The following is a 21733-nucleotide window of genomic DNA, read 5'->3' as shown; positions in this document are numbered from 1 at the left end:
GTGTAATTAATTTTTAGCTAAAAGTTTGTAGAAAATAAGTAAAATTTGAGAAAAATACATACTTGAAAATTACTTAACTTCTTGTTTAACTACATTACAAAAGAAAAAGTTTGATTTTATAACATTTAAGTTAACAAAATTTAGCTTAATAGCCAACAATAAAAGGAAATTTTAACTGGTGTGCACTAGCTTTGCACTACTAAAGTATTGTTTAAATAAAAAACTAATAATGCAGTCATAACTGATTTACAGTTTTTAGATTAACAAAAAAAGTACATGTACAAAATGAACAAAGCTTGTATTTTTACAAGAAATTATGATTCAATATTCTCTTGTGACTCCCACATATTCAAAAGTATATTTAAAAAGAAGTTTCTTTGTTGTGGAAAAAACTTTGCTTACAACCCAAACAATGGTTAGTATTGCTTTATTATTTTAAAGTAAATCATTGGTATATATTCATGCTTTTTTTTAAATAATATGTTTTTAAAGTTTTAAAATGTAATTAGAAAAAAGTAGTTAACAAAGTATTTTGACTATAAAGCAAAAAAAAGAAATTCAAACTAAGTTTTGTTTTGAATAAGTTTTGTTAAAATTTTGTTTCAACTTAATTTAATAACCCTTTAAATCAGCGGTTCTTAACCTTTTTTTCATGTTTTATCCCTTTTTGGAAAATAATTACTAATTTTACCCCCATATACAAAACAGTGTTTTATTTTGAGAAAAAAAAAAGATTTTTGAACTTAAACCTTATTAGTTATAAAATATCATAAATTTTAAAGAATTTAAAAAACTTAAAAGATATTACAGTTAGTTACTAGCTTATAAATTAAAAAGACTATTAATAAACATTACATTACTTGTAATAAAGTAAATTTTCCCCCTAAAACAAAGGAATTTTTCCTCAGGGGATATTTATCCTGGGTTAAGAACCACTTCTAAAAATTAATAGATAATTTACTAAATGAAATAGTTATTGTGTTTATAATATTGAAGATTATATCTTACTGTGTTTGTCTGCAAGTTAATTAGTTTCATTGAGTTGCATAAAGTATTTATACTTAGTATAGTGTTGTTTAGTTTAAAATAGTACAGTGTTTCTATGATTTATAGGTAGGTATGACCATATGACATAGTAAATTTTCTTCAATTTTTTTTTTAACTTTAAGTTTATAATTGCTTTACAGACTCACAAACATCATCATACCACAACAACTGTCAACAAAAAGAACGTGAACAAGCATTGAAGCTGAAGAAAGTTGTTATTGTTGGCAAGACAACCAGATACGATTTTGAAAGACAAAGGTACCAAGAATGTAACAATGAAGAGTTTGAAAAAAGTGTTAGTTTTACAGAAGCTGTTGATAATAGAAGTTTAAAATTTTCAAATTTATATATACTAATATTTAAAAGAAACTTTATTTGTCCATTCTAATCTGTAAAACTTATGTTTATAAAAAAAAAATTATAAAATATTTTAATCGTTTAGTGGTCAATTAAATATAAAAACATATTTTTAAGAAAATTTTTATTTTTTTGTTATCAAAACTAATATTTAAAGTTTAAACAAAAATCAACAGAATAATGAACAAAATCCCCAGAAGGTTATTTGATTTTGCAGTGCAAATGTTAAATCTTGTAATTTGGTCTTTTATTTGTTTGCTGTTTTTAAATTTGCTTCAGTAGTAACCTGCAGTTTTTTGCACAGGCGTATTTATAATGTGCTAAAATAGAAGCCATCAAAGTATCACATTAAAAAAACATTACAATATGCTTTTTTATTCAATATCTTAAACTCTAAATCATTTTAATTCACCAAAGAAGTTAATAATATTAAACTTAAACTTCACCAATAACAACTTATAAGTTTTTCAAAGCTTTGTGTTGTAATTATTTATTTTTATATTGTGTTGGTGTGATTAGTAATAAACTTAGTTTAGTCAAATTAATTTTAGTTTTTGAAGTGATAATTATGTAAATACTATTTAAGTTTGAATAAACTATATTTTAAATTAGTTGTAGTTAAGGTATTTTCTGTTGATTCATGTATGGCATAATTTGTTTAAATCTTGTTTATTAAAATTATGTTGTAAAAAAGTATAATTCAAAAATTAAAAACTTAAACATTTTATTTATTTTTTGGCAAAGCTAAATACATTTTTTGTATTTTTTTTAATTTTTATGTACACTTTTTAAATGAAAAGTTTTTATTTAATTGTTATTTTTTTAAACTCTCTAAGAGTTTTAAATCATGTGGTTTTTTGATTTTATAATACTACTTAAAAAGTTATACTTCTTAAACTAGTGAATGTTTTTTTAAAGTTGTCTCATACTAGCTCACAAAATATAATTTTTTTGAACTTTTAGCTTTTTTCAATAAATTAGGTATTTCCTTTTTTAGCATAAAAAATAGTCACATATCACTTACAAAGTAATTTACAGTAGAATAAATAACAAAAACTTGCAAAAATTTTTGATATTTGTTCAAACAAGTAAAATACTTTGTAAAAATATTAATAAAAATCTATATAATCTATCTAGTATAAATTTTAAGTTATTTTATAACAAAACTTCAAAATCATTATTTTATTATTACTTCAAAAACCAACAGCTTAGAAGAAGGGGTTCTTCTTATGACAAACTGCTCAAACGGCACAACATGCACCAAAAAGCAATTGGTAAAATATTGTCTGTACTCAAGAAGAAAAACATTAAGTTTGAAGTCTTCTCAAGAACTGATCTCAACAATAATCAGGTTGCTTGAAAGTTTGTAAAAAGTGTACTAAAAATATTTATATCATTTGGTTCTAAGAACTACACTTTAATAAGATAGTCTAAAATACATAACTTTACCTTGTTTATAATTATACAATTTTACTATTTCATGCAAAAGTTACAAAGATTTTCAAAACTAAAAAAAGTTTATGTTAGTGTTTATGATGTACTGCTTGTAATTTTTATGCTTTATAAAAACTAGTTGTTTTAATTCTTTAGTTAATGGTAACATTTTAGTTAGAAAACCAAAATTATTGGGTTTTAATGTTTAAATAATTATTTGATACTAATTAAACATAATCTAAATTAAAATCATAAATTATCTACATTTTTATACATACAAATTAAAATCAATAATGTACGGTTTTCAAATTTTAAAATTTGTGAAAACACTTATATAAAGATATTTTGGGTTAATCTACCTTTATCAAATATAAGATAAATATTACAATGACCAATACAAGAAAATAGTTTAAAAGCTAGTAACATAAATCAAATGAAAATAAGTAAATAAAAATTATTTATTCCCAGGACACATTTGAATGGGCGGACGCCATTTTATCTGCTGGTGGAGACGGAACTTTTCTATCAACTGCATCACTGATTAGGAACAGGAATAAACCTATTATTGGAATAAATACTGACCCAACTAGGTTTACAATTAGTTATTTTTCATTTTTCATTTGTTAGATTTTTTTTTTTTAAATCTTATGACAAAAAAACAAAAAAAAGTTCTTTTTTTTTTTTTTTTCTAGATTTTTGAATTTTTTTTAAATATTGAAAGGAACATTTCCTGATCATTTAAGGTTTTTATCTCATGAACCGGAGGAGATAGGTGTTAAGTTAAATAGTTTTATTTAGTTTATTTTCTTTTTGAGTTTTTGCCTCCTTCAAGAATCCTATTGTACCCACCAACTTTAACCGGCTGAACTTAAAAGTTAATTAAAGTAAATATGTAAGAAAATATGTAAATAGCAACAAATATGTTGTAGCTTAGTTAAAGATGTACAAATTATGATCAAGTTTTGAAAAAATAATGCCCCCCCCCCCAAAGCCCTTGATACTAATCAAACTAGGCTGTAATTTTTGTTATTTAAAACTAGGTTTTTAACTTAATTACCTTTACTAATTTTACAACTTTAAAAGTTGAAAATAAACCTTTGTTTGGTATCAATACTGTCAAACTAGGTTGGTTTTTGGTTATTGAAATAAAATAAAATTAGTTTTTTGCACTAAAGAATAGTTAAAAATTTTAATAAAATATGACAACAAATGTTATTTATAGTATTTTTTTCAGCGTAAAAATGTTTTGGCACTAGTTGGTGCATTAGAAATTCAGAGTTTGTTTATTCATAAAAGAGTTAGATTTTTTTAAATTATTTACAAAATAATAAACAAAATTTTTTATTGTTTCTAAAAAATTAAATATTTTAAAGTTAAATATAAATATTTTGTTGTCCTGTTGATATTAACAATACAGTTCCATATAGATACTTGATTAGTGTAAGTTATGTATGGTGGGAATTTTAAAAAAAGTTGTACATAGTATTCAATGTTGCATTTAAATTACTATGTAATTATTTTACTTCATTTAAAATTTTTGTTTAAGCGTATCATAGTCTGCTTAAATATTTAAGTGTTTGCTGAAAGCTTTAATAAGGGCTCGTCTTAAAAGCTAAAGTTTACAAAATTAATTATTTAACAAAAGTAATTAAAACTGGAACATATCTTAAAAAACTCAGGTAGTTATTTAGTGCTTAAACTTTTAAAAGTTTGGAAAAGCACAACTAGTCATTTATTAATTTTTCATAAAGATAAGTTTTGAAAATTAAAAAGTTATACAGTATATTATTTTAAATAAGTTTTGTTCTACAAAATATAGTAGTTAAAAATAGTGAAATAGTACTTAAAATAGTTTTCAAAAGAGTACAAAATTCAGGCAAATGTAACTAATCAATTGTATAAAATTGAACATTTGAGTTAACAATTGAAAAAAATTAAAATATTAACTAACTTCTATCTACTGCATCACTGATTAGATACGGGAATAAACCTATCATTGGCATTAACACTGATCCTACTAGGTTAATAATTATATAAATATTTATTGTTTATTTTTAGATTTTTTTGTTAAAAATATTATGACAAAAAAGCAAAAAAAGACTTTTTTTGTCTATTTTTATAATATTTTTTTATTTTTTTGAAATTTGTTTTAAATATTGCAAGGAACATTTCCTGTACTTTGAGGTAATTATCTCAAAAACCGAAGGCGATAGGTGTTAAGTTAACTAGAAATTTTTTGCTTTTTTAGGATGGGCCTCCTTTAAGAATCTTATTTTACCCTCCAACTTTAACTGGCTGTATTTCAAAAATTATTTTTAGTTTTAACAATCTGTAAATAGCAACCTGTAGCATAGTTAAAGCTGTACAAACTATGATCAAGTAGTGAAAAAAAAATTAACCTTAATGCCCTTAATACTAATCCAACTAGTTTAAGTAAAAATTTAAGTTTTAACTTTTATTTAATTTTGTTTTCTTTATAAATTAGTTACTATTAATTGTTTTTTTATAATTTTAGCCGTTTATCGCTTGATAATGTTTTAATAAACGAAAGTACTAGTGAATAGAAAGCGTGTTATTTGTTTATTTTAAGACAGTAGAAGCAATATTGTATTTTTTACAATAGTTATGTTACAATCGAACTAGGTTGTCATTTTTATTATTTAAAACTAGGTTTTAACTAAACTGCCTTTACTAATTTTACAACTTCAAACATTGAAAATAAACCTATGTCTGGAATGAATACTGTCAAACTCTAAGTTATTGATTTGCTTGTTTTTAAATTTCTGTCAACTTAATCTTGTTTATGTGACTCAACTTGGTATAAAGTATTTGCAATTTATCGAAATGTTGAATTAGTTGTTCACACTAAAGAATAGTTAAAAAATTTGTTACAATGTTAGAAAGCTGACAATAAATGTTGTCTGTCATAATTTCAAGCATTGAAGTATTTTGGCACTAGTAGGTGTATGAAAATTTTAAAGTTTACTTAAAGAAAGAAAAGGGTTGATCAAATCTAAATGATGAGTCCTAATAAGGACGAAACCGGTCTCAGTCTACCGAAACCTGTGGTCTGATGATCGAATTGGCAAAAATTGTTTGAAAAGTTTAAAGTTTATCTAAAAGAAGAGTTTAAATTTAAATTCAAAGTAATGAACAAAAATTGTTACTGTTTTTATAAAATAAAAAATATAAAAGTTAAACATAAAACATTTTGTTGTCCTTGTTGATTGTAAAACTACAACTTTTTAAAGTTCTTGACTAGTGTAAGTTGTATATGGTGGGAATTTAAAAAAAATAAGTTATACATAGTTTTCAGTGTTTTTTTTAAATTACTGTGTAATTATATTACTTATTTTTGAAAACTTTTTTTAAGTAAATCCTAGTCCGCTTAATTACTTAAGTGTTTGCTGAAAGCTCTAATAAGGGCTTGTCTTTAAAGGTTTACACTGCTTAATTAATTATTTAACATAAGTAATTAAAATTGGAACACTTTTTAAAAAACATATGCTCAGATAGTCATTTAAGGTTTAAACTTTAGAAGTTTGTGAAAGCAAAACTAGTCATTTATTAATTTTTAACTAAGAAAAGTTTTGAAAATTGAAAAAATATGTACTGAATTATAATATATAAGATTTGTTCAACAAGATAACTTAAAAATGTTTTGACTTAAGTTCATGAAAAATACAGAGTTTATTTGTAAATAAAAGAGTTAACTTTAAAAACTTAATGCAGCAAAAAAAAATTATGAACTTGTAATCAAAAGTAAATAATGTAATAGTTTTCATAGTTTTTTAAAATTGCTGTCTGATTATTTTACTTTAAAAAAAATTGTTTAGCATGTCGTAAACGACTTAATTGCTTAAGTGTTTGCCGAATGCTTTAATAAGGGCTTTTCTAAAAAGCTTTACACTGCATAATTAATTATTTAACAAAAGTAATTAAAACTGGAACATATCTTTAAGCAATTGTGTTTCTAAGCAACAGTTCTAAAGTTTGAACTTTTAGTAGTTTGGACTTATTTTCTTTAAGAACTTTTAAGGAAGACAAAAAGATAAAGATGTTTTTTCTCATTGAAGCTCTTATAACTATAGTAATATAATCTAAATTTAATATGTTTGTAACATGAAATGTTGCTTTGTTGTTTCATCTGTTTAACAATGTACATAAAAACTATCTTTACAACAAATCGTATGGCCAACTATGAATGTTCACTATTTTTAAATAAGACAACTAACTTTTTCAATTTGGTAAATTTTCAGTATTTTTTATACGACAGATCTGAAGGCCACCTGTGCCTACCTGCTATTTGTTCTGAAGATTTCAACCAAGTGTTGGACAGAATTAACAACAATATTTTCAAGTTAGTTGATTAAACACAAGTACAAGAAAAAATTGATTGTGTTTCAAAACACTAAGTGTAAAAACTTGACAAATTTTTTTACAACTGTTGATTAATTGTTAGTTCTTTTGTTTGCATTCAATCTAAAAATTCAACAGATAATCAAACCATAAGACTTATTACAGTTTGTTACATTTTAAAACTAGCTTTATATCTCCGTATGTTAAACTTATATTATAAATTCTTTCAAAAATAATTACAATAAACAGTTGGCTGCATCGAACCAGATTGCGAGTTGAGGTGTCCGGACCACCAGAGTGCTACGTTCCCATGAAGAACAGTTTGGACCTGCAGAGAAATACGAGACCCCACAATTATATAGGAGCAAGCTGTGAGAATGATGACTCATACATTGGGGACAGGCCTTCTAAATATCACGATAGTTAGTTGATATTTATTACAGTTTTAGCTTCTTTTATTTAAAACTTTTGTAAGATTTCTATTTTACTTATATGGTCTTGTATTGGCAAAAAATCTTCTAAATATCATGATAGTTAGTTAATATACTTTTAATTAGTTAAAGTTTAATTACAAAAAGCGTTGCTAAATATTAGAAAGAGTTTCGTAAAAAAACTAAAGTGCTAAATTTGCCGCAAAAAAAAAGACTTTATATTAAATACAGTGTTTATAAAATTTTAAAGTGTTGAACTAAATGATAATAATATAATGTTTTACTTTTATTTTATATAATTTATTAAAACTGTTTATTTTTACAAGGAGAACCATTAAACGCACCTGGAGGGGAAATCCAGCAAAAAACACCATTACCAATACTAGCATTGAATGAAATTTATTATGGAGAACTACTGTCTTCTGTGTTAGTTAAAAAGTTTTTACTTGTTATAATAACATTTAACTAAGTTTATTATGGTGATTTATTATCTTCTATTTAAGTTGAAAATTTTATCTTACCAATACTTGCTTTGATTTAAATAAAGTTTATTATAGAGAAAGATTATCTTCAAAATAAGATAAAGTAGAAAGTATCTTTAGTTCATCATCAACACTTTAAATGAGAACTACACCAACTAAAGTTGTATTTATTCAATTTATATTATTTTTTAATAAATCTTTAGAACTTATTTTTTGATGTCTATTTACATATATAAGATTTTAAATTGTTCAACAATTTGTATTCGATCGCTTTATAAGTTTAGTATGTGATCATATTAAGAATATTTGATGTTAAAAAAAAAACACTATTTTTTAAAGAAAAATAATAACAATATAGTTTTTTAACTGTTTTTTCGCCAAGTTTTGTTTTTAAACATAAATCAAATATATCAGTAATCTAAAGATCGATAATTTTCATAGTTAATTAAATAATCAATGATACATAAAAAAAGACAGTTGTAGATCAATAAATTACAAACAAATTTATTTTTAATCTATAAACTACAAACAAAACTTTTAGAATCAATATAAAAAAAACTACAATTTCAGAATCAATAAAGTTTGAAAAAATAAGTTCCTAATCAATAAAATACATTTATTATGCATGAGTTTATTGATTTTAAATTGTTCACAGATGTTGTGAATTGTACTTTTTAACAACATAAAAATATTAAGTACAAATACTTTAGTATTAAACTTTAGCCTACTTACACTTAAAAAATTAATATTAAAAAGAAAAGTTTTTAAAAGTAACTTTTAAACTTTAGGGTTTTTTATAAAAAATGATACTTAAAAGTAATTTATTTTTTACAAAAAAGCACTTTGAACTGATGCATAAATATACTAATTGTTCAAAGTATTATTTTTTGATCTCTGATAAAAACAGTTTACATAAATTAAATCTTTCGCATGTTTAAGTTACAAAAACAGTTTTTAAAAGTTTAAAAATTCAGTTAGTCAGACATATAAATGTTTTCATGTGTATTGACCAAATTCAATAAAATACACTGTTAAACTTTATTTTATATATGTCGCAATATTATCAGATTATCAAATCAAATTACAACATTTAATTTCTTCAAACATACATGGTTTGTTTCTTTTTGTAACCATTTCTTACTCTATTCTTATTTCACTAATTTAAATTAGCTTTTAATATATTTTGCAATTATGTAGACCAACAGGCTTTAACATACCAATAACTTTTACTTTTTGGTATAATATTAATAAACTTAAACTTTTTTATATTTACCACACTTAAATATATTATTTTCTGTAGTGTTTTGTTAGATGCTCATTTATTTTAATATTTGTATCGTTTTTTCAGACTAACAACTACATTATACCAGTAGATTAAATACTGTATACCACATACCAACATAGCACTACTCGTTTTGACAATTGATTTACAATTTATATACAACATTAACCTACATATTCTACAATATCAATATACTTTCATTTTTTTGTTCACAAACCAACATGCTACAGTATTTCATTAAGCTTTATATGTTTTTATAAATAACTGTATATTTGTATTCACTACAGACCATATACAACAATATCAGTAAACTTTATTCATTAAAACTTTTTTTTACACCAACATACTGAATTGTATCATTAAACTTATATTTTTATTTTATCACAGACCAACATACTACAGCATATCTGTTGACGGATCAGTTGAAGAAAAACAGAAAAGTTCAGGAATTGTGGTTTCCACTGGTACCGGAAGTACAGCTTGGTCCTGTAATATTTGCACATTGCACAGGTAAAAATAACATTATAACAAAATATCAAGTTTTTATTTAACTCAAGGTAGCCATTTGTGTAGCAAAAATTCCTGGGCCACTACGTTATTTTTAGTAAAAAAGCAACTTAAATAGAATTTTATTGTAATATATTACTGTGTATATGTATTTTGGTCAGGTATTTATGTTTAAGATATATTTTAATATAAGTATTTAAGCTGAAAATAATAACTCAATAAAATTGTTTAAGTGAGTTATATATCGTCCTGTAATATTTGTACCTTACATAGGTATATGTGTTGAATAAAATATCTAAGTTTAAATATATAAGTCTGGAAATAACAGTTCAAATTAGCATATTATTCTTTGTGAAGTTGCTGTTGTTCATCGACAAATATTTTTGTATAAAACCGATTGTTCGGCTTTGTATAATATATACATTACATAAGGATTTATAAATTTAATAATCGTTTAAATTATAAAGAACATGCACGTTTTACTCAATAAAGTTAGTTTCATGACTTTAATAACATGAGTTCAAATATTTACGTCTTTAACAGCTTTTATATACTATGTCATATTGATTTTTCATGATTATGTATTTACCTTGGTTTTATTTTATTAATAATCTTATCAAAATAACATAAAATAACATTGATGTAAAATGTGTCAGTCTTGTTATATTATTAAATGCTTGGTAAAAGCACGTGGTATATAAAAATAGACATTTTAATACTTTTTATTGGCAAGTTTTTAATTAAATTTTTTAAAAGTATAGTTCAATGCTCATTTAATAGCTTAATTTTATTTTCTATAAGTGTGAAAAAATGTTTCAATTAAATTTTATGTAGATCTTTATTAAAAGCTTATAACTGATTTAAAATAACTTAAACTTTTAAAAGTTTCATAGTTCAAATTTGATGTTACGTTTTAAAATTTTTTTTTAGTCGAATAAATTTTAAGGGTCTATCAAAGTATTCTTAAGTGTACTTGAATTAAAAATTTTCACACAATTTAAAATATTTAAATTAAAAAGTTTGATACTGTTTATCAAAATATTTTTGTAAATTTTTAACAGGGATACAATAAGAAAAGTTTTGAGGTGTTTACCTGAAAAACACGATGAAAAAACTGTTGATGAAAGTTTGTTCTAAATTTTGTTCTTTAAAAAAGTTTATATATCAAATAGAACAATTGAAATTTTGTTTGAATACAAACCTGTTTTTAAAAATATTCAAACAACTAATTTAAAAAAAATAACCTTATTCAGTTTAACATTAAAAATCAGCTTGAGTCAGTTTTAATTAGTTTTACCTTTTTTCTAAGTAAGGTATATATTATCACAAAAATTTATTCATAACTTTTTCTTACAGTTTTTATAAACCTGGTACAATAAAGGTTTTTTGATAATGAATACAAATAAGTTGTTTAATAAAATTTTGTAACAGTTTTATTTATAAAAATATGATACTTTTTTTTAGTAATGACAGATTATTTTAAATAACACCATCGTAAAATTTAAAGTATTAGTAATAGTTATGTACCATGACTCAAAGCTTTGTATAAATCTTGCATGATTTGTATTTTCTTATTTTATTAAAAGTTGATTTTTAAAACATGTTTCTATAATTATATATAGTATTTTATTTAACAAACTTTAATACCAAAGTAAAATTAATTAAATATCTGAACAAAACTTTTACTGATATATTTTGTTATTAATTTTTTATAAGACTGATCAATGTAACTACCAATAAATATAGTAATTTTTAATTAAGTTTAAGGTAGTAAAGTGTTTTTAAGTTTTACTATATACCTAAATTGTTACAAACGTAATTAACAGTATACCAGAGAATATCTTCACAACATATATTTGAAGCCGACTCAACAAAAATGATGTATTCAGTTCGAGATCCCATGCAAAATAACATTTACAAATGTGAAAAACCTAACAATTTCTGTGAAAAAATCACACTAAAGTTAGTTTGTTTTTATTTTTAATGCAAAATAACATTTATAAATGTGAAAAACCTAACAATTTCTGTGAAAAAATAACATTAAAGTTAGTTTGTTTGTATTTTTAATGCAAAATAACATTTATAAGTGTGAAAAACCTAACAATTTCTGTGAAAAAATAACACTAAAGTTAGTTTGTTTTTATTTCAATACAAAATTATATATACAAGTTTGAAAAACCTAATAACTTCTGTGAAAAAATTACATTTAAGTTAGTTTGTTTTTATATTAATGCAAAACATTTTAATACAATGTAAAAAATTCATTAATTTTGTGAAAAAAATCACTTAAGTTAGTTTGTTTTATTTGATATAAAAATAAGTATTTATATAAAAATTAAAATGTATGTGAAGAATTGAATTTAGTTTTAAATAAAACCAAACTATTTATATATAAATTCATATCAAAGATGTACTAATAAAAAACTAAAATTGGAAAACTATAAAAAAAAATATCAGTATTTCAAATAAGTGTGTGATACAATTATTTGAAAGCTTGTTTAAGTTGCTAAACTTATTTTTAGGAAAAACAACTGTAAAATTTGATCTATTTTAATCAAATCAATTAAATAGTTTAGAATATAGTTTTTTTATAAATTCATTGTTGGTGTGCCACTTATAAATTAAAGTTCTTTACAATATTTTTTACAAATTAGCTTAATGTTAATAAATCAATTTATACTAAAACTCATCACGTTTTGAAAACATTTTGTGTATAAAAAATATTTTACTTTTCTTAAAGTCAATCAAAGTTGTCAGTTATGTTTAGTTTAATTTATCTACCTAAATTGTTTTCAAAGTTTAACATAAAACGCTCTCTTATTTATACTAAATTCTTTAAAACATTTTGAAATTGGCATATCATTTGATCATTTTAGAGTGATTATGTTTTAAATTAGTTTAAACTCTAAAAATAAAATTAGCTTGAACTTAGTAGCAAATAGTTTGCTGCAAATATTATCTTATTTGTACAACACATACTTTGTAAAACATTGTAGCTCACAAGTTAAATATTAACTTTATATTTACACAAATGCTACCAAGTTATTGGCTATGTGCTTGTAGGTTTGATAAGAAATTTAATTGCAGCAACTTTATTTGCGTGTGGATTTTGTTTTGAAAAACAATAAAACCTAGCTCGCTAGTTTTTAAAGTTATATGAGTTTAGAAAATTTATATACATAATTTAATAAAATTAAGGTAATTAAAACGAAGAAATTTTAATAAAAAACATCTTTTGCATTGGTTTTTTATTATTTTGCATGTATGTTTAAAAAACTTATCTACACAGATATAATTTTGTTTAAAAGTAAACTCGTGTTTTAAATAAAAACTTAATTAGTTGTAATTTTATAAGCAGAACTCAATCTCTTAAATTTATCAAATTACCAGTTGTCAGTTTTAAAATCAAAATCATTAAATAAATCATTAAAAGCTAATTTATACTAACTAACTTATAGCATAAACTTTTGACTTATAATTTGATTAATTAATAACATTTTGAGATTTTAAACTTATTAATCAGTATAATACTAAGTAAATTTATGCTAACGACTGTACTTCTACAAAAATCAATTATGAAGATATTTTAATTTTAAAATAAATTCTGTTACAAATCTTTCAAATATGTATTGAAGTATTTGAACTTACACCAATGTAGTGAGGTTATACAATGTAGATTATAAAGTACGTATAAAAGTAGCTACAAATGCCAACTTTATAATTAACACATTTGTCATACAGTGATGTTGTGTTAATCAAAACTTAAGTAGCCACTCTAATGCAGTTTTATTGGCTCTGTTTGATAACTTCATTATATTCAATTCTGTTCTAAAATAAACTTTTAGTTTTATATGTAGCATAGTTTGAATAAAACATCTAGTTTTTTATACAAGTTTAATGTGCTTTTATAACAATGCATTATAAAATTTATGTTTTGAAAAGTATACAGAAAAAGAATTAACCAACTCAATCTATTCAAAAATTGTTAATGCTTATTGAAAAGAAGTATATGTACGGTTATACTAAAAATTAAAATGAATATTTTTTATAGTTTTTTATTTTGCTTTATAATTAAAAATAGATAAATATTAGTTTTATAAGTAATACTTTTTCTCGGCAAGATTAGTTATTTCTTACAATGTTTAAAATGTTTAGCAAAAAACACATTTCAAACGAAGTATTTAGTTTAATTAATTCTTTTTTACATAAATTCTTAGTTTTCTTGTATAGAAATAATTAAATAACCAATAGAGTAAAGGTTAAATAAACTATAAACAACTGTTATTTATTGCAGTAATTTCCGTTTTAAATAAAAACTTTTGCAAAAACTATTGAGTTTAAACTGTTTGATAAATTTAATAAACTTTTGTTAATTGTAATTTTAATCGATTGTTTTATAAGGGAAGTTTTAAGTAAAATACATTATTTATTGAATAACTTAATTTGTATTAAAGGTATTTGATTTATGATTTGACTTAAGCTTGTGTATTGGGGAGATTTTATGGTTGACGTCTCTATAAACTAATTAGTATATGTTTTAGTAATTGAATTTTTTTTAAAAACTATACAGGATAAATGATTTTTTAAATGTCAAAAACCAAAAAGCTAATATTTTAATATTTTATTTACTAGTTGTTTTGTTGCGAGCAAAATAATGATTTTGGTTTTAATAAAGCTTTAAAGTTAGCAATGTAGTATTACTTACTAATAACGAAATGTATATATTCAATTATATTGACCTTTTTTAAATAAAATAATCAATTTAATTTTTTTACTTATTTTATGTACTAGTGATACAACTTAATATCAAAAAAGGTTATCCTTTTCAAACAATCTTATCTAATGTAATTTAATTTTAGTATAATTTATAAGTTTGTATACATACAAATCTAAAATTATACTGTTGTTTCAAAGTATAACTACAAGTTTAAGCCATTATACTATGAAAAAGAAATAAATTTATTATGTATAATTAAAATAAAATTTAAAAAAAATCATCAAAAAGTCAAATAAAAGTTTTTAGTTATATTTTACAAATAAAAATAGCTACTGTTAATGTTATTTAATATAAAAAATTCTAAACATGATAACAATATTTTAATTTGACTATTTTTTTCAGGTTACTATTTTTATGATATTTTGTATTTAAATATTATATAACAAGTATACTTAACTATATCTGGTTTTCGGTTCAAAATTTCTTCAATTTATTTGTTTAAGGAGATTTTCATAATTATCTACCATGCAGTTACAATAAAAAGTAATTAAGGTAAAAATGGTTTTTAAATTTGACTAAAAATTTTATGACTCGACAACTAATATTTAAAAATAACTATAAAAGTTAAATTAATTTTCTTTAATTAATTTTTAGCAAGTTAAAATGAGGCCCCTATATAACTATAAGACAATGTATAATAAAATATAATTCATTATGGTATGAAAATTGTTGCTAAAAAAATATTAAAATCAACTGAGTGAAATATAACAAATATTTGCTTATTAAAAGAAAAACGTCACATCATTAATCGGATGTGTTTTTGAAATATTAAATCCTTAAAAACCCCACTTTTCAAAGTTTGTATCCCTAATAAAATTGTCCATAAAACTTATTTATAATTTTTAAACAATGATAAACTTATATTTTATGTCAGTAGTTTCCAAGCTTAGGTGGCAATTTTGTAAAGCTTCTTCTTTTGTTAAAATTTTTTATGGTAGTTTTTTATTTATAAATTTTTGAATTGTTTATTTTATCCACTAGGTCGCGATGTTGGGACGCAGCTCTTAGTATTGACGGTTCAACTTCGTTCACTTTCAACGACGGTGCTCAATGCGACATTTCAATTCACCAGGAAGACCAACTGAAGACTATTGTCATCTGAATTTCAGTTGTCATTCTGGTGAAAATTCAATTACTCTCGTTTGAACTATTGACAATTTAATTTTTGTTATCTATTATAGTGAAAATTTAGCTATTGATACTTGAAATGGTGACAGATTTAGTTGATTTAATTTGAACTAGTGACAGTCTTACAGCTAAACGTGACTCTTTGGTATTATTAAGTTAGCTTTTAATTCTAGAAATTTGCAAATTTTACAAACGGTTTCATTTAAATTCTTTTTAAACTCCATAGTGCATGGTTAAATTAGACTAATATCTAGTTAAAATTTTTCAGATTTTCTGCATATAAAGTAAATTAATTTTAATTAAACTTTTAAAAAGAACAAAATTGCATAAAAACTCTGATATAAACTTTGATAAGTATAAATGTTCTTATCAATAAAATATTTTATTAATAATAACTTTTGGTGTCTACTTTTAAAGTTGCTTTTGGTTAGAGTTTAAATGTTTTTCACACATATTATAAAAACTAAAATGTTTGATATCCTTTGTACAGATGTTTTTTGACTATTTAAATTCATTTTAAAATCAAAAAGTAATATTAAAAATGTCTAAAGTTTTATTTTTGAATAACACTGTTTTATATTTTTTAATTTTAGTTTGACATGACTTATAAAATTAAACTTTTACCTTTTACTACGTAAAGGTTTACCAAGAAAGTTTTCTAGATTAAAACAATTTTGTCGTTTTCATTTGATGTGTAATATTTTATTTTTTAAACTAAAATGATTTAGAAAGTAAAAATTCTAGAATAACTATAGTTTGGTATGTACTTAAGAAACGAGCATAAAGTTAATTTTATAGACAAATTTATAAATTTTTCAAAAAACATAAAACTTTAATGTCAATTATTTTCCTTATCTTAAAAGCTATCTAAAAAGTTTTTTTTTATCTTAGAGAACGCACCTTTGTCTTTAATTTAAGAAAAAAAAATTTGGTTAGGGGTTTGAATTATTTCATGGGGTCCCTCCAAAAATAAATGTTTTTTTTTTGTTTTTTCTATTAAAATTGCTTTATAACCAAAAATATTTTTTATTTAATTTTTTTTTTTGATTTCCCTTAGTTTGCATCTTATTTAAACTCTTAAATAGTTATTTTTTAAATAATGTTAATATCTTTTACGATTTGGCCCCAAAACAAAATGATGTATGTTACACTATCATTTGCCTTGGCCATTTCCTAGATAAAAAATTGATAAAAGGAAAAAAACAATTAATAAGAATGTGAATTACAACAAATGTAATTAAATTATTATAGTTTAATTAAATTTGTTGTAATTTACATTCTTATTAATTGTTTTTTTCCTTTTATCAATTTTTTATCTAGGAAATGACCAAGGCAAATCATAGTGTAATATACATCATTTTGTTTTGGGGCCAAATCGTAAAAGATATTAACATTATTTAAAAAATAACTATTTAAGAGTTTAAATAAGATGCAAACTAAGGGAAATCAAAAAAAAAAATTAAAAAAAAAATTATTTTTGGTTTTAAAGCAATTTTAATAGAAAAAACAAAAAAAAAACCTTTATTTTTGGAGGGACCCCATGAAATAATTCAAACCCCAAACCAAATTTTTTTTTTCTAAAATTAAAGACAAAGGTGCGTTCTCTAAGATAAAAAAAAATTTTTTAGATAGCTTTTAAGATAAGGAAAATAATAGACATTAAAGTTTTATGTTTTTTGAAAAATTAAAAAATTTGCCTATAAAATTAACTTTATGCTCGTACTTAAGAAACTAAAGTTACCTATATATAGTTTTTTCTTTTAAAAGCTATATTTTTTGAATATTATACTTTTAAGAAAACTGTATTAAATAAGTATAAATTTAATACTGTTTTTTTTTAGAGTTTCAATGATTTATGATTAATTTTATCGCATTTTTTTGATATTTTTTATGAAATTACTATGTAATCTTTGAATTTGATTATCTTTAAATGTTAATTACTATATAATGCAGCTATGTTATCTATACAATTAATTTTCATTATTGTTTTAACTTATGCAGATATTATGCATGAAGTCAAAAAAAAAAATTATATGCTCATTTATACTTATCAATGCATTTTATTTTCTTCTTTACTTAAAATTCATACTATGCTTTTCATTATGTTTGATTTTTATATTTCATTGTTTCTAATAAACTATTATTTAGTTATTTTTTGTTTAATGATGTGCTTATTACTTGGTCTTAGAAGTTAAATTCTCCTTTTATGTCTTTAAATTGTTTTTAGAAATTCTTCAATATAATTTTTATTTTTATTAACTTCATTTAAAAAGGTATTTTGTAACTTTATTTGTTAACTATTTTTAAATTTTTTTTGTCTGTTTTGACTATTAAGACTTGGGAACTCAATTATTGTTTAAAGCTTTGACACAAATAATAAATAACTTAAACTTTTAGAGTAGTTAGTGCTATCCAAAACTATTTATTTTCATACTACTTATGCATGAATGAAACTTGTTAACTTTTTTACTTGCACTGTTAAATGAATGTATAGGATTAAAATTAGGACCAAATGGTTAAATGTAAGTAATTATAGATAAAATTTACGGTAAAGTTTCCTACTTAACGTTTTAGCTTTAAAATGAATCGTACAAGACAAAGAAAACTTATTGGTATAAAACATAAAAAAAAAACTTTAGTTTTCATTGCATATCAGTGCCTAATGAAATATAATTTTAAATATTGTATTTTTCTTTAAGTTGTGCGGCCCATAATTTTTTTTTCTTTTAAACTAATCCTGCCGACAATAAAAGTTGCTTGCCCCTAGAATGAACGTAATATCTATATACTATGATTTAGAGATTATAGTTAAAAACTGATTTTATTGTGAACTGATTTGATTTGGTAAACTATATTTTTAAATAAATGTAACAGAATTAGTTTTTGAAATTAGGTATTGATGTGACTTGTTCACAAGTGACAGCTAATATGGTTTTACCTTAATTAGATTTAGTACAATTTTTTTTTTGTTTAACTATCAGATAAATATAGTACTCATTTTTTAACTAGCATCATTTCATGTTAGTTCACTTTTTAATAAATTTTACAGTTAATACTATAAAGCTTTTATGTTCAAACAAAGAAAATATAATAATCACTTATTCTTTTAAATCTGATTAAAATTTTTACATATATTGAAAGATTTTCAGTCAATATTTTCTGTTTACATGAAATCAATATCTCCATTTTTTATACATGAGCTTACTAAGCTTTATGTCTTTGCAACTTTTATACAACTACATGAGTAAGTTTTAATATAACTCATTGATTATACAGAATGATTGAACAAAATGCTTTGTTATATAATTAAAGTTGTTTGAGAAAAAAAAATCATTATATATGTACTTGCTTTATTGAGAACAAAATAGTAAAAATTTGAGAAAATAATAATTCTTTAAACTGATGAAAATTTACAACATATTCTTTGGATATTTTGGTTTAAAACTTTTTTTACTAAATTTTTTTTAAGATGCTAGAATAAAACTTGGTGAGCAAAAAAAAATTATAGTTACTTTTCTAATTTTTGAGTTTAAGAAGTATAAATATTCTAAGCCTGAGTATATACTACCATCATGAATACATTTAGTAGGATATAAACTTTTTTTAAGTTACAACTATGTTTTAGATAAAACGTTTACTTTACTGTTTGACTTTTTTAATATGATCTACTTCAATTACCTATCCAGACCATTGATAATATTGCTAGTATGAATTAATAAAAATTATTAAATGTATCTTACAGACAGTAATGAAATGTAACTGTTAAACAAAAGAGAAAACTAATAAAATATGTGTTTAATAGTACTCTAGATCATTTAAAGTGTTATCTAACGAGAAAGAAATTAAGTTTAACAAAAAGTTTTCGGTTTTTAAAATTTCTAATAAAACTTACTTTTAAATTAAAAATAAATTTTGTTGACTAGATAGATTTGTAAAACAAAAAGATATAAAAATGTAGTAAAGTAAACAGGTCGCTATTTAACGAAGATATTTCAATTTCAGTATGTTTACTAAGTGCACAAATGTTACAATATTTATATTTTTATTTATAAAAGTTCAGTTCTGGTAGAATTCACTTATTTAAGGTTGTTAAAAAAATTATACAAAAGTTTATTCACCTATTCAAATGAGAAATTCTTTTTACTGTTGAAATAAAATTATCAAATGAAAATAAAAATAACACTTTTAGCACTAAATACTGATAAAATTTTACCTAAAAATATTTCAAGGTACTACACTTTTACCTTCTTTTCTGAAGTTGTAACCTAACATTCAAGTATTCAGATGTTTGCTATTAGTATTGTTTATCTACTTTTATAAGTTAATTTAAAGTTATAGATGTTTTTTACTTCTTATTTTCTTACACAATTTTTAAGCACATTCTTAAGCACAATATTCAGAAAATTTTTGTTAAGTTTTCTTTTTTTTCACTTCGTTTAATTGACTGTTTCATTTCTAAAGATTTGAATATTTAGATGGTAAAAACACTATGTGTAATAGCTCGTAAGGAACTTTATAAGCATGTGGTATACGACTCGATAACCGAAAGGTTCCTTTGTACACCAGGTCCTTTAACCAAATTTTTTGAGCGCTTTTTTTATCGTTCAATAAACAATATATATGAAATGCTTATTTGAGAAATAATAATCCTTAAAGTTTTGAAAAATAATTTACCAATAGTTTGCTTAGTTTTTTGTTTATTTAAGTTGGAATTTTAAAGAAAATTACAACTGGGCAGTTTTGCTTTATAATTTCTTAGCTCCATATAAACAATATCTTTCTATGTACACTTCTCAAAATCAAGTTTTCAGCTTTGAAAACATTTAAAAGACGAAAGTTTTAAACAATAGTAAAACAGTGATTTTTAAACAATAAATGAAGTAAAAGATAAAAATCCTTTATTTTAATTTAAACTTTTTTATAAATAGTCTAGAATAAATTACTTTATTTGCGTTTAAACAATTAAGGAAAAACTAATTACTCGATGCCAACTTCGAAATGACATGGATTAATTGCTTGATACAGTTTAAGGATTAAACCTAAAACTAAGTAAAATTTCAACCTTTGGACTATAAATTTTTTTCCCTCCCGTGAAATTAAAGTTTCAAAGGTAATTTTACTGGGATAGTTTAGAAATACGGTTGTTTTTAAAGAAAATTCGAAACAAACTTCTAATTATACTACCGAACAACATGATATGTTTTTACTTTTAAAAGTATATTAACAAAAATAAAACTTGTTAAGAAATAGGTATTATTTGATTTATTATCCAACATCCGGTTGTTTTCATTTTTAATCTGGTTTCAATTCACGCACTACAAGTAATTTTTGTCAACATAAAGGTAACAAAATTGTATAGGTTTATTAAATTAACTTTTAAAGTTACACTATTCAACTATTGTTATTAACTAGATAGTTAGTGATAATTTTTATACAAAATGCACTTTTCCCACCACAAATCTTTGTCCTCGACAAGACGTTAAAAGGTATCCATGGTGTGCGACTCGATAACCGAAAAGTTTTTTTGTGCACCAGGTCTTAGGACTAAATATTTTGATCGTTTGTTTTGTCGTTCAATAAACTATATGTATCACAAGTCTTAGATTAGTTTTAGGCTACCATGCTGTATTTAAATAATGATTTTTTTGTCAAAAACATAAAATAAATACACTTTATTTGTTTAGGAACTTAGAAGCTTTTTTACCATTTATACTTTGTCTTGTTGTAGTTTTGATTTAACTTCCATAACGTTATTTATATGTAATATACTCTTCAGCTATATATATATATAAATAACTAAAACAAAAGTTTAAAAAAATATATTGTTATTTTTGTTATTGAAAATAGATAAACTGAATTCATAATAGTTTCTTTTAATAAAATTTCAGTAGATGATAGCTAGTGTAAAGAGAAAAATTACTATAGTAAG

At 22.6% G+C, this 21733-nt stretch overlaps 1 protein-coding gene across 2 annotated transcripts; it reads left to right on the top strand.

Moving 5' to 3' along the window:
• The first annotated feature begins 257 nt into the window (after nucleotides 1-257).
• LOC145831621 (NAD kinase 2, mitochondrial-like) lies at nucleotides 258-16113 on the top strand. Of its 2 annotated transcripts, XM_082938928.1 has the most exons (12): nucleotides 258-415; nucleotides 1188-1342; nucleotides 1581-1604; nucleotides 2612-2755; nucleotides 3307-3428; nucleotides 7115-7198; nucleotides 7447-7619; nucleotides 7955-8054; nucleotides 9780-9902; nucleotides 10961-11025; nucleotides 11726-11861; nucleotides 15658-16113. In XM_082938928.1, the coding sequence occupies exons 1-12, from the start codon at nucleotides 277-279 to the stop codon at nucleotides 15776-15778; spliced, it is 1386 nt and encodes a 461-aa protein (XP_082795054.1). In that variant the 5' UTR covers nucleotides 258-276; the 3' UTR covers nucleotides 15779-16113. The 2 variants fall into 2 exon arrangements, with proteins under 2 accessions (XP_082795054.1, XP_082795055.1); XM_082938929.1 differs by lacking the exon at nucleotides 1581-1604.
• Nucleotides 16114-21733: the final 5620 nt, after the last annotated feature.

This window comes from Thalia democratica, chromosome 3 (genome assembly GCF_965202585.1).
Source record: "Thalia democratica chromosome 3, ktThaDemo2.hap1.1, whole genome shotgun sequence".
Classification (NCBI taxonomy): Eukaryota; Metazoa; Chordata; class Thaliacea; order Salpida; family Salpidae; genus Thalia; species Thalia democratica.
The sequence above is the reverse complement of the archived record's forward strand: the minus strand, read 5'-3'. Positions and strand labels throughout refer to the sequence as shown.

Excerpts from the sequence above, each read along its gene's own strand:
- LOC145831621 (XM_082938928.1), top strand. The coding sequence starts at position 277 with ATGTACAAAATGAACAAAGCTTGTATTTTTACAAGAAATTATGATTCA. Across the intron at positions 3,429-7,114 it reads ATAAATACTGACCCAACTAG|ATCTGAAGGCCACCTGTGCC; the intron begins GTTTACAATTAG and ends TTTATACGACAG. Across the intron at positions 7,199-7,446 it reads ATTAACAACAATATTTTCAA|TTGGCTGCATCGAACCAGAT; the intron begins GTTAGTTGATTA and ends TACAATAAACAG.